At 46.6% G+C, this 11779-nt stretch overlaps 1 gene segment (V, D, J or C); it reads right to left on the bottom strand.

Annotated features, from left to right (window-relative positions):
- Positions 1-1642: 1642 nt before the first annotated feature.
- Positions 1643-9884, bottom strand: LOC140193251 (igW chain C region, secreted form 1/3-like). The segment is given in 3 exon segments: positions 1643-1781; positions 2465-2818; positions 9539-9884. Coding segments are annotated over 3 exon segments (549 nt in total).
- Positions 9885-11779: the final 1895 nt, after the last annotated feature.

Here is an 11779-nt window from a genome sequence, read left to right as displayed (position 1 = left end):
GTTTGTGTCATGGCTGAGACCTTCAATGAGACTATGAGTCACTGTCTTTGTCTGAAGAAAGAGCAGACGCAACACACACGGTTCCAGTCTGACTGGGTCGGATCATCCGACAAGGTATGATGTGTATTTCTTAACCTTTCTCATTTCAGTAAGATTATGAGCAATTTTCTTTTAAAACAGAAAGTCCGTTGGTGTGGTCCAGATGATCATTGTTGTCGTGTAATATCATAAATATGCAAACCTAGGTGTACACTGAAGAGTCACTGAATTGTGAATCGCAGTTTAATCAGCACTGTGATGTTGTTAAACATGTTTTTTGCAGGTTTCTCAGTTATGTCCCATATCAGCACTGTCTTGATGTTCAGCAGTCACTTGGAAATGTTCCCTTTATTGCTGAATGCTGGTGTTATTCCACAAGAAGTATAGAATTCTGTCAATGCTTGAGTAATTCTAACAAAACATTCTCCTTTCTGATATTCCTTGGGATCACTGAGTTGCCCTCTTGGACTGAATTCAGTGTCCGGCACGTGGACCAATGTAACTTTAGCAATTTGTCTGATCCAGGATTTAAACACAAAGCATAACAGATTGGACAGGAGACTGGTTAGACCCCTGTGTCTTGTCTCACCGATTTGTCTTGTGCCCAACATTATCAAAGGGTCATCCGTCCTTTGACAGAGTCAATTTAGAATTTCAGCCCCGTTCACCTTCATCACCTCATGCCTCACAGCCATTGGGTGAAAAACAGGTTCCAGTTCTTGCTGACTGGAGTTAGACAACAGGGAATCTGGCCAAAGAAACTGGAATTGGGATCTGAGTCACACTGAAGCAACAATGTACACAAATGAATGAGTGTATGGACAACCAGAAACACAGGAGATTCTACAGATGCTGGAAATCTTGAACAACACACACAAAGTGCTGGAGGAACTCGGCAAGTCAGGCAGCATCTATGGATGGAAATAAACAGTCGATATTTTGGGCTGAGAGATTTCACTGGTACAGGAAAGGAAGTGGGCAGAAGCCAGAATAAGAAGGTGGGAGGAGTAGAGAGGAATACATTCTGTCAGATGAGAGGTGAGACCAGGTGAGGGGGAAAGTGTGTGGATGGGGGAGGCAGTATGAAGTAAGAAGCTGGTAGGGCATAAGTGGAAGAGATAAATGGCTGAAACAGAAGGAATCTGAGAGGACAGTGGACCATGGAGGGAAGTGCAGGAGAAGGGGAACCAAATGGAAATGATGGGAAGGTGAGGAGAAACGAAGGGATGAGGGTGTATCTAGTATGAGGAATAGAATAAAAGGGAGAATAAAGGAGTGGGGGATCATTACTGGAAGTTAAAAAATAAGTATTCATGGAATCAGTTTGGCAGGTACCTGGATGGAATATGAGGTGTTGCTACTCCAACCTGACTTTGGCCTCACCATGGCAGTAGAGGAGCCCATGGACAGACATGACAGAATGGGAATGGAAAGTCAAATTGAAATAGGTGGCCACGAGGATAATAGAAATGTGATTGGAGAGGTAGTCAGTTTCAATCGTGTTTTATTCTCTCTCTGTTAAACTTCAATCCCAATGGATACCAGAGGCAGGTCTAGAATCCAGTAAGTGGATAGCAATAAAATTCATTGATGAATTGTATACACAGCCAATCACTTTATTTCACACTTTCCTGCTGAACAATGATACTGTTGGGTAGAACCATCGGAGAATGTTGCATTGAGATTACTCTGGTAAAAGAACTTTGGCACAGGCTCCGAAAAACAGCTGGGACATTTTCCACCTGGAAATGGAAGATTCATAGATTTAAGTGTTAGATATTTTTACCTTTTTTCCCATGCTTGGAAAAAAGGGAGCCCCACATATTCCCACTCTGTATCCTTTGTATGTCACATCCTATCAGGATGAGGTTTTGTCAGCCATGATAAATGAATGTGCTCTCTGAACCTGGTCAAGGATCTGAGGACACAAGGTCACAACATTCACTTGAGGATTGGGCATCAATTCAAAATTAATCCCGCCACCTACATTTCAGTGAGTGGACAATCGACAGAAGAGTCTCTCAGGAAACACTGGAAATAGACTCTGGAGACTGAAACAAATGCAAAATTGCAGAGATATTTTTTTGAGGAACTAACACTGAGAAGACAGTGAAAAGGGAACAGGGAGATTTTCTCTAGAAGGTAAAACATGGGACGTGAGCTTTGCTCACTAAATTATTTTCATTATAACTACAAACATAGACAACTAAAATTATTGAGACGGAATGGACAGGTGACCTGATCTTACACCTTTCCTGCCCAGTAGATGGGGTTAAAGCTGCTGGTGATATGAGTTGATTCAAAGTGCAAGACTCATCTGTACATCACTCAACAAGATCGACAGTAGGGACAGGAATTGGGTGGGAGTATCAGTTAAGTAGTTTAGTATTGTAAGATAATTAATTTTTCTTCAGACATCACTCACCCTCTTGATACGTCATGTTGACCTGACCACTGAAACTGGAAGGTGCGTGATTCACTTCACAAATATATTTCTGTTTCTTGGTCCATTCCTGCACAGGCACTGTCAGGTAAGCGATTGTTTCAAATCCACCATCAGATCTCGGAGTGGAAGGGAGAATGATGCCTTTTTGGGCAGATCCAGCTTTTTTCCAGGATACTTTAACGTTGTCAGGAGCGAATCCAGATATCACACAGCCCAGGACAACATTTGCTTGCCCGTGGATTGCCTCCCGGGATGGAACAAGGGAGCTGAGCTTCGGAGCTGTAACAGGGGAGTTGCGCTTCGGAGTTGTAACAGGGGGGCTGAGCGTCGGAGCTGTAACACATTTAATATCTGTCAGTACATGATTGCTTTGCCCATGTTTTTGACTTCATTCTCCCTCATCCCAGGCAAGTTCCCCAATTCCAGCCCTCTCAAGAATGTTGTTAATTTACAGCTGATCTGATGATCTGATGGCTCACACCAGTGAGTGGGAGGGCTGGGTGTATAACTTGGGCCTCCCAGCAGTGTGTCCCACTGTGCTATGATAATGCGGAGAGGTGGGTCATGGGGTTGAGGTGCAGACCTGCCATATCTAATTGTTTACTGGAGAATGACTGATACCAGCTCCTGTGAGCAGGAGTACATGGTGTGGGACTGTTTCCACTGGCAAGTTTGGGAAACACAATTTTACTTTCAATGAGAAAGAAGAACAGATGGACAGGAGGAAATTTTTTTTTTTGTTACTGCAAAGGCTTGTTCAGATCTGTGAGAAGCTGGTTAAAGAAGGGCAGTGGAGTGGATTCCCCCATCACATTCACAAGAGATTGCTTTTACCAGAAGAAGGGCAGCTGCAGGGTGGAGGGGGAAAGTGCGGAGGAGTGGGGTAAAGTTTAAATTGTTGTTCTGTGTGCAGGGGCACGATGGGCCAGCGGTCTCTGTATGTGTACAGGAGCTGATCTGTAGGGAGGGTTTAGTGGGAGGGGGTGGTGGAGAGGCTCCTGAAATTAGACAGTGGAGCGGATACAATGGAGGCAGATCCTGATACTGAGTTTCACTGCCCATATTGACTGTTATACATTTTCTCACTGCTGTTGTAAGAGCAGAAGAAAGGAGTTAGTTGCCATGCTCCTGCATTATCTGACAAAGCTTCCTACTCCAGATTTATGCTCTGACATCAGTGCAGCTTTCGATATAAATTAGTTCTGATACTAACATTGAGGTTGAGGTTTCTGCCACTGCGATGTCACACTCCCTGCCTTGCAGGAGTAGACTTTATTCTTCTTCTAGTCCGCCGCAGAGACTTCAAGCAAGCTGCTCATTATGTACTTAGAATTTTGCCCCAACACCGCCGGGTATTTCTTATTTTTTTTTTAGCATGTCATACCAGACGTTCAGCCATTCTTGTCTGGCACGTGGTGTCAGGATTAACCGGGTCATGTTATGAACGTTCCTGACTTGACCCTTATATATTTCTTACGAGGCCAAGTGGCTATCTCGACACTCAACCGGGCACGGATGGACAGTGTGCTCGGGAGTGGGGAAAGCGTGCTAGGGAGTGGCCTAACCAGGATTTGAACTCGGGAACATTCGCTCCAGAATCTGGTGCTGATCTCACTGCGCCACCAGCCGGCCTGGAATTTCTTAATTCCAGTGGTGATGTCCCCACTGTTAGTGGACCATGTCTGACTGATGCTCTCAGGCTGATAGTCCTTGACCAGACAGAGGAGGCTGATGCCTTGGTCAGATTCTGTGTTGCAGGAAGGAGTGATGTAGACTGATGGTGCAGACTTGACCTCTGAAATGGAAAGAAATTCACAGGCGGTTCTCTGAATAAATGCATTACTGGCAGAGAAAGGAGACGTTTTATAAAGCAGTAATTTTCAAAATTATTCACCTCATGAAACAAAGCTGATATCACTTTAACACTCAGCTGTGAGTCTGTGTCGCTGAGGTAGGAGGGTGTGGATCAATCCCACAGTGGCAACTTGGACTCACAATCCAGGCCAACACTTCAGTGCAGGACTGAGGCAGTGACCCAATGTCCGATTGGTGGAATTTCAGCCAAAATACCAAAGTGACAATCTGTCTCTCCTCCAAATACAATTCCTGATTCTGAGAAGTCTGTTAGCACTTGATCAATGAAGTTTACAAAAAAAGTAAGATTTAGAAGTATCTTATGGAATAATTCTGATGTGTTCAGTGTTGCTGTTGATGAGAGGAGTGATTGGTGTGGATATAGTGGTACCCAGTCTCCAGCACCATGTGTGCAGTATAGTGGAGGTTGGGAAATGGACTCTGCTTCTGAAATTCAACTCAACAGACTACATGATGCAGCTGACACTGCCTCACATATTTACCGTGTGTGACTGAGCAAGAATTCCAACCCCACTGAGTCTGTGGAAACTACTGGCTAACTGGGAGGGAATGGTAACTTGCATCAGAAAGGACAGAGGAACTGTGGAAATACATTAGCCCAGACTCTGTGGAGAAGTGTCGGCCAACACAACCGACAGTGACGATGAGATTCCTGGGGAGATGGAGAATTCTCAAAGTGTTGTTAGATGTAGGTGATATTCTCACTGAACGACCAGCCCAGAGAGGAAATGCAGGTTGTAGCAATTCCCAACCACTTAAGGTGTGAAATACACTTGAAAGCACTGTTTCTTAATTCATTTCACAGGAAAAGGAGACGTGTTGACTTACTAAGGTAGGTAAAGGTGCGAAGATCAATTAGCTAATTGACCAATTGACAGCTTTGACAGGTGGATATGTGGTTTGACCAGTTGTCAGAATTACCTTGAACAGTGTTGTGGACGGGGTTTGTTCTGACCCACTGACGTGACATCATTCACCTCATGATTGACACTGTCAATGACAGATTGTTGCTGGTGGATGAGGTTAAAATCACCCAAAAAGACTGTGTGGACACAGCAGGAGCTCTGGGAGTAGGAGACTAGCGGGAGGGTATGTGTTAGACAGTGTGAATTGCAGTAGATGAGGGCTTTGTTGCCCAACAGTAAGATGGTCAACAGACACACACAGGCTTCAGATTGATTCTGCTATTGGAAGGGCAGCAAATTCAACATTTGGAGTGGAAGTGCAGTGGTGGGAAGGTCACAATTTCATTCAGGGGCAAAATAATGAAATATTCACTTCACAGTCATCACTCTGGGACAAAAGGCATAAAATATTGAAACCTGGGTTTCAAATAGAATGAATATAAATCAATAACTATCTCAAGTAGATAGGAATCGATATAATGTAACTGGTCAGTAATGACAGCTGCATTGTTTTGAACCATTTCAAGGTGACACTGGGGACTGTGAACTCAGAATATTTGCCTTCCTGAGTAAACACAGGTGATTCAGGTTGACAGGACAGGCAGAGCAGAGAAATGGTCCCTTTCTCATTCCTTTCAGACTGGGCCTGAAACAACCAGTGAAATGCTGACGTCAGACTCCCCATCGGGGACACAACTTCTGTCAAACAGTGGGACAAGCTGACCTGTGCTGTGATTGAAGTGTCACAGGAGAGAAAGCACAGGGCACGGTGCCAGCCGGACCATGTCCACACAGACCGGGCTGAATGGTGCTGGTTCAAACCTACTGGGACTCTCCCCACACTCCTAACACTGGGAAAGGTGGGACCTCACTGGGTTTCTGGATGCTGGCGGCTTGTGTTGAGGTGTATCAGGGCCTCAGCATTAAATAGCCTCAGACAACACCCTGCTGGGACTCTGGGTCCAGAACACCCTGATGGGAGGGCTTTGTCTTGTGTTAATGCTGTCATGTAATTTAACAGGTTCAAAATGACTTGGAAACATTAAAGTTAATGTAAATTCCTGTGGCAACAATTAACTTTGCATATTTTGTTTAAAATAATAAATCTGAAATGCATTAAAACATAATAATCAGACAGAAATCATTCCTGGATAAATCCCTTCCCAAGGCCCAGAATCCCCAGTCAGATGAATGGAAAATGTGATCCTTTGTCAGGTCCGGCCTGTGAGGGAAACGTGGAGGTGGATTTCCCAGTGTTACCCTGGGAATTCCAGCAGGACCTGGTGCCATGTGGTAGTGTGTGGTCACTGCTCTGGAGGCATATGTCACTCAGTAAATCCTGGGTTACAGTGGTCTGTGGAACTGTGAGATTGACTCCAGTGTAAGTGACTGAACACTAGTTGTCTCCTTCAGACTGCCAGGCACAACCAGCACCATTTCACCCACACTATCCTCAGCTTCCCAGGTAGACAGTACCTCAGGAAAGGGCTGGTCAGCTGTAGTCTGAGGAGCCTTACTGCTCTTTATCAGTGTCAACCCCTGACAGCAGGGGAATTGCTGGACCAAAGACTAGGGACCATATGGATGGCCTATAACTAACTAGTGTTTGTCTATTCATCTACTGCATAGTCAGAATTCAGCTGAGGACTTCTCAGTGGTGGGGAGCTTTAGGAATTGTAGGCTGAAAGTGACCATTCCCTTCCAACATCACCCAAACGGACGAGATTGTCATGTCGTAGTTCAGTTTGTGGGAACAAGATGCAGACAAGTTGGAGGTTTAGTCCCCCACATGAAGTGACACACTGCAGAAGTACTTGCTGGGTTGGAAAAGGCTCTGGGATGTTCTGGGGTTGTAGAAGTCAATGAAAAACAGATTGTTTTCTTGAAAATAAATTCTGTAAAATAACACTGGAAACAGCGTAGTTGCCAGAAATCAGACTGACGGAGTCTGGTGAAAGGTCACTGATGTGAAACATTCACTCTGCTTCTCACCCACAGATGGTCCCTGAGCTGCTCAGTGTCGGCAGTGCAGGAGGCACAATAATGTCAGTCGGTGAGATTTGCAGCTGAGGATCTTTTACATCCCGGGACCAGCAGGTGGTAAGTACAGTTCTGTCTGGATCAGTGTTCCTCTGGGTCTTTGTAAAAACACCCAACGAACTGACTGCAGGGTGCTGGGGTGAAGAGAGGAACTGGATCTGGGTGGGTCACAGGGTGCGGGGGTGAAGAGGGGAACTGGATCTGAGTGGGTCACAGGGTGCTGGGGTGAAGAGGGGAACTGGATCTGGGTGTGTCACAGGGTGCTGGGGTGAAGAGGGGAACTGGATCTGGGTGGATCACAGGGTACTGGGGTGAAGAGGGGAACTGGATCTGGATGGGTCACAGGGTGCTGGGGTGAAGAGGAGAACTGGATCTGGGTGGATCACAGGGTGCTGGGGTGAAGAGGGGAACTGGATCTGGGTGGATCAGCTCAGAAGAAATTTGCAATGAAATAACACTTGGGAATTTGTACGAAATGATTGCCCAGAATCAGCAGATTGGGGGAGACTCAGTCTGATTTTAGTCTGTATTGTACTAAGTGGATAGAATATCGGGTAGTATGAACGAAAGGTGGGCAGTTTTATTTATTCATCCTTTGGGATCTGGGCTTTGCCGGTAAAGTCTGAATGAATTACGCATCTGAGCTGCTATTCAGAGGGCATTTGGAGACAAACACATTGATGGATCAGGAGTCATAAATAGGCTCGAAGGGTCAGGATGACAGATCTCCTTCCCTGAGGGACATCAGTAAAACTGAAGGGTCATCATTACCAATGATTGGATTTAAAAACAATACCAATTATTAAAATCTTGGAAATCCGACCACAGATCCAAATCTGTATTATGAACTGAGTATAAATTTGTCAATTTTGTTATGGTGGTATCCGTGGACTGTTCATCCATCCCTCTGCACTACTCATTTGCTTTGATGTACTGTCCTGTTTCCAATCACTCCAAATCCAACCTTGTGCCTGTCCATTGGATCACTGTGTCCACGGTGTCCTGGACAATATTTCTCCTTCAATAACATCACCAGAACAGACTGTCTGATCGTTCTCGCCTTGCAGTTTGTGGATTCTGCTGTATGCAGAGTGGCTCCACATTCCCGACTCTACAACAGGGCTGTACTTTGAAACAACTTCATTGCCTGTGAAGACCTCGGGGGCACCATGAAAGGTGCTCTGTAAATGTCAGCACTTTATCTCACAACCACTTTTACTGAATCACCAGCAACACTGGTTAACGTAGGAAAACACTTGTTAAACAAACCCAGTCGGGGGATGGAGGAGGACAAGAAATTAGATGAGTTGCTCTGTCTGTGAACTAAGAATAAACAGTTCATTTGAACAGTAAAGTTCAACTCGTGTCCCGTGAGTGTGTGATGGGACAGGTTGGGGGAAGCTTCACTCTGTGTCTAATCTCTGCTGCCCCTGTCCTGGGAGGGATGGGACAGTGCAGAAGGATCTTTGTATCTAATCCGTGGCTGCCAGGACAGGACATGGGAGCTGTGATCTGCATTTAACTCATGCTCTGTGCACTCTGGGGTGCTTGTTGGAATCCCTTTGAGGAAGAATTTCCCAGATTTACAAGATAAATACTGATTCCATTGAATGATAGAGCAGAGAGTGAGGCCGTTCATCCTATTGTTTCTGTGCTTCATTTAGCTGAGCAAACCCAATAGACCCATTGGTCTCTCTGCTCTTCCCTGTATCCCTACAAAAGGCGGATCTCATCCTGTTCCCTCTCCACACTCACTATTGGCCATCACCATCATTCAGGCAGTGTGTCCCAGATCACAAACCTTCATCAACAAACCTTCCCTTAAATGCTCCCCTATTACACATTATTGAATTGAACGCTTCCCTCCCCACCCCACCTGCACCACTCCCCACTCCCCCACCCAACAATGCAAGGCTGCCCGGAACGTGTGAAGGAATTGAGATTTCAGTTCCCCGCCTTACCTTTCCTGCACCACTTCCCCACTGCCTTCCCAACTCCAAAAATCTTCCCCACAGTACCCCACCTCCTCGCCCATCAGGGAATAAAACTAAAACCTCAATTCCATCAATTAATCCTGGGATATCGCCGATACTTTTGCTGTATCCCAGGACGGACCTCATGCCGGACATTACATGATGGGACTGACACCCACCTGTACCCTGGGGATATTGAGACATCAACCAGATCATACATGTGTACACCGTTCCCTCAGATTATGTCTGAATCCCATTACCTTCAACATGAAAGCAGCCGACAGTAAAACCCAATCCCAGTAATTTGACACCGAACAGATCCATTGTTGTCACTGACAGGGAACAAGTTCAACTGCACTGAAACGCTCAGCCCCTGAACGTGGCTTCAGTCGGTGCTGAGGATCAGAAGCCAGACTTGAACCAAACACTGAGCTCACTCAGCACAATCGGCCGGTGTCAAGGCACAGTCTGGTGACAAGATCCGACCCCATTCCCCTGAGCCTGTTCCCGGTCTGTGGACAGTGCACTGGTGGGTGGGGTGTGTACCCTTGTACTGTTACTGTGCTCTAGAGAAACCCGCCGGTTCGGGGAGATTCATGTACTTTCTCTAAATATCAACATGATCCCTGTCCGGACCGGGAGCAGCCGCTTCCAGGATTTCCATCCCAAACTCTGTCCTTGTCTCTTGTTGGCGTGTGAGTAAAGGCATTTTCACAATTTCCCTGTCTGCGGACACCGGCTCCCGCCATCCCCCAGAATCAGAGTCAAATCCTTTTGGGCTTTTAATTGTCCAGAAATGGGCATTTGCGCCCAGCAGTCCGAGTAAGGCTTCAGGGATTTGACTCTGGGAAGCAGCAATGCGGAATCCGTGGAGACAGACTGCGCTGCAGACACTCCTTTGTCGGGACCAATTTCTGTTCAGCTCCCCATCACCGTGCTCCCACCCTCTCGCACAGTAATAGGTGGCCGTGTCGTCCAGTCTCAGGTTGTTCATTTGCAGATAGACGGTGCTGCTGTCCTTGGAAACAGTGAACCGGCTCTGGACTCCAGGCGCGTTGTACTTGTTACCACCACTCGATATGTCTGCCAGCCACTCCAGCCCTTTCCCGGAGACCTGTCTCACCCAGTCCATGCTATAGCTGCCGAGGCTGAACCCACTGACCGCACAGTCAGTCTGTGAGAATGTCCGGGCTTTACCACAAGCTGACTCGGGCTGTGTCAGCACGACGGCGGACCGCACGCCTGTCAATAAAAAAGAGCAGAAATTAATAAAATGTTCCACGGTCAGGGGTTCACAAAGCCTCTGAGAAACAGCCGGTCCCGGTTGAGCGACAAGCGGCGGGACACCCACCTGCCAGACAAGACAAGGGAAGACAGAAATAAGGCACGACCCCCATCGCCCTGAACACTGAGCCGGACTTGGACACTTTGAGATCGGCGGCTTCAGCTCAGGCCGGCTTTGTCCGGAGTCGCAGTGAGCGCTGTTTAGATAGGGACGTGGGCTGTGAGTGAGAGAGGGAGCCGCGGTTTGAACAGGCTCTCACACACTGAAACCAGAGGCGCAGCTTCCTGTCCCCACCCACAGCAGCGATTTCAATTCCCCAAAAGATGTTTGTCTCTGCAACAGGCGGCAGGTCAGCGGCAGTGACCAGATCCGGATTAAAGATCGGTCACTCTCTGTTCGATTCATCAATTTCAGCGATGAACAGTTTGTTTAAACTGAAACACACAGAATCCCAGCGAGAGAGAATGAGAGACACCAGTCAGTGGACAGATATCCCCCGGGAGACAGGGACTGAGAGACCAGTCAATGGACAGATATTCTCCTTAGAGACATAGGCTGAGACTGTCTTTGCAGGAAAATGTATGAAGCAACAAAAAGAGTTACCACACAATCTTCTCACTGCTCCCACACCACAAGAATCAATGCTAAACAGCGATTCCTGGTGGAAATGGGTGGAATTTACACTTATAAGGTATTTTCTCTTTCAGGGACTTGGCACCATGAATTTCAGTGCCAAGCCCTCAGCAGTTCTCCCCACAAAATCTTTTTAACCTGTTTCAGTGTGATACTGGTTGAGGGATCAATGTCGGAACAGATAGTGGAGAACTTTCCAAACCTTTTATGTCCACCTGACACAACAACCCCACCATGGCACCAGTCAAAATAGTGAAGCTTCTTTTTACCCCCAAGAGGACCACAATCTTGTCAAAGAGTATCGTGGCTTGTGTGCCTCAGTGAACCAGAGATCTATGTTGGCTTACATCGGGGTCTTGTGCTTTAACTCTAGGTAGGGTCACCCATGCCAAACATGTTAAAGGATAGAGACTGAACAAAGAACGGTTCACCGTTCCTCCAGGTTTGGAGTTTCAGGTCAGGGTTAGTGAACCTGACTTATTATAAAGAAAATTGTAATTGTTACGAGATGCTCCCAACTGTGCCAGCTTCCAGGATTTAGACTCTCCAACTCTCTGGAGCACAGATAGCCGGTAGCAGCCCC

The sequence above is a fragment of the Mobula birostris genome, unplaced genomic scaffold (assembly GCF_030028105.1).
Source record: "Mobula birostris isolate sMobBir1 unplaced genomic scaffold, sMobBir1.hap1 scaffold_4744, whole genome shotgun sequence".
Classification (NCBI taxonomy): Eukaryota; Metazoa; Chordata; class Chondrichthyes; order Myliobatiformes; family Myliobatidae; genus Mobula; species Mobula birostris.
Note: the sequence above shows the minus strand (reverse complement) of the source record. Positions and strands in the feature narration are given on the sequence as shown.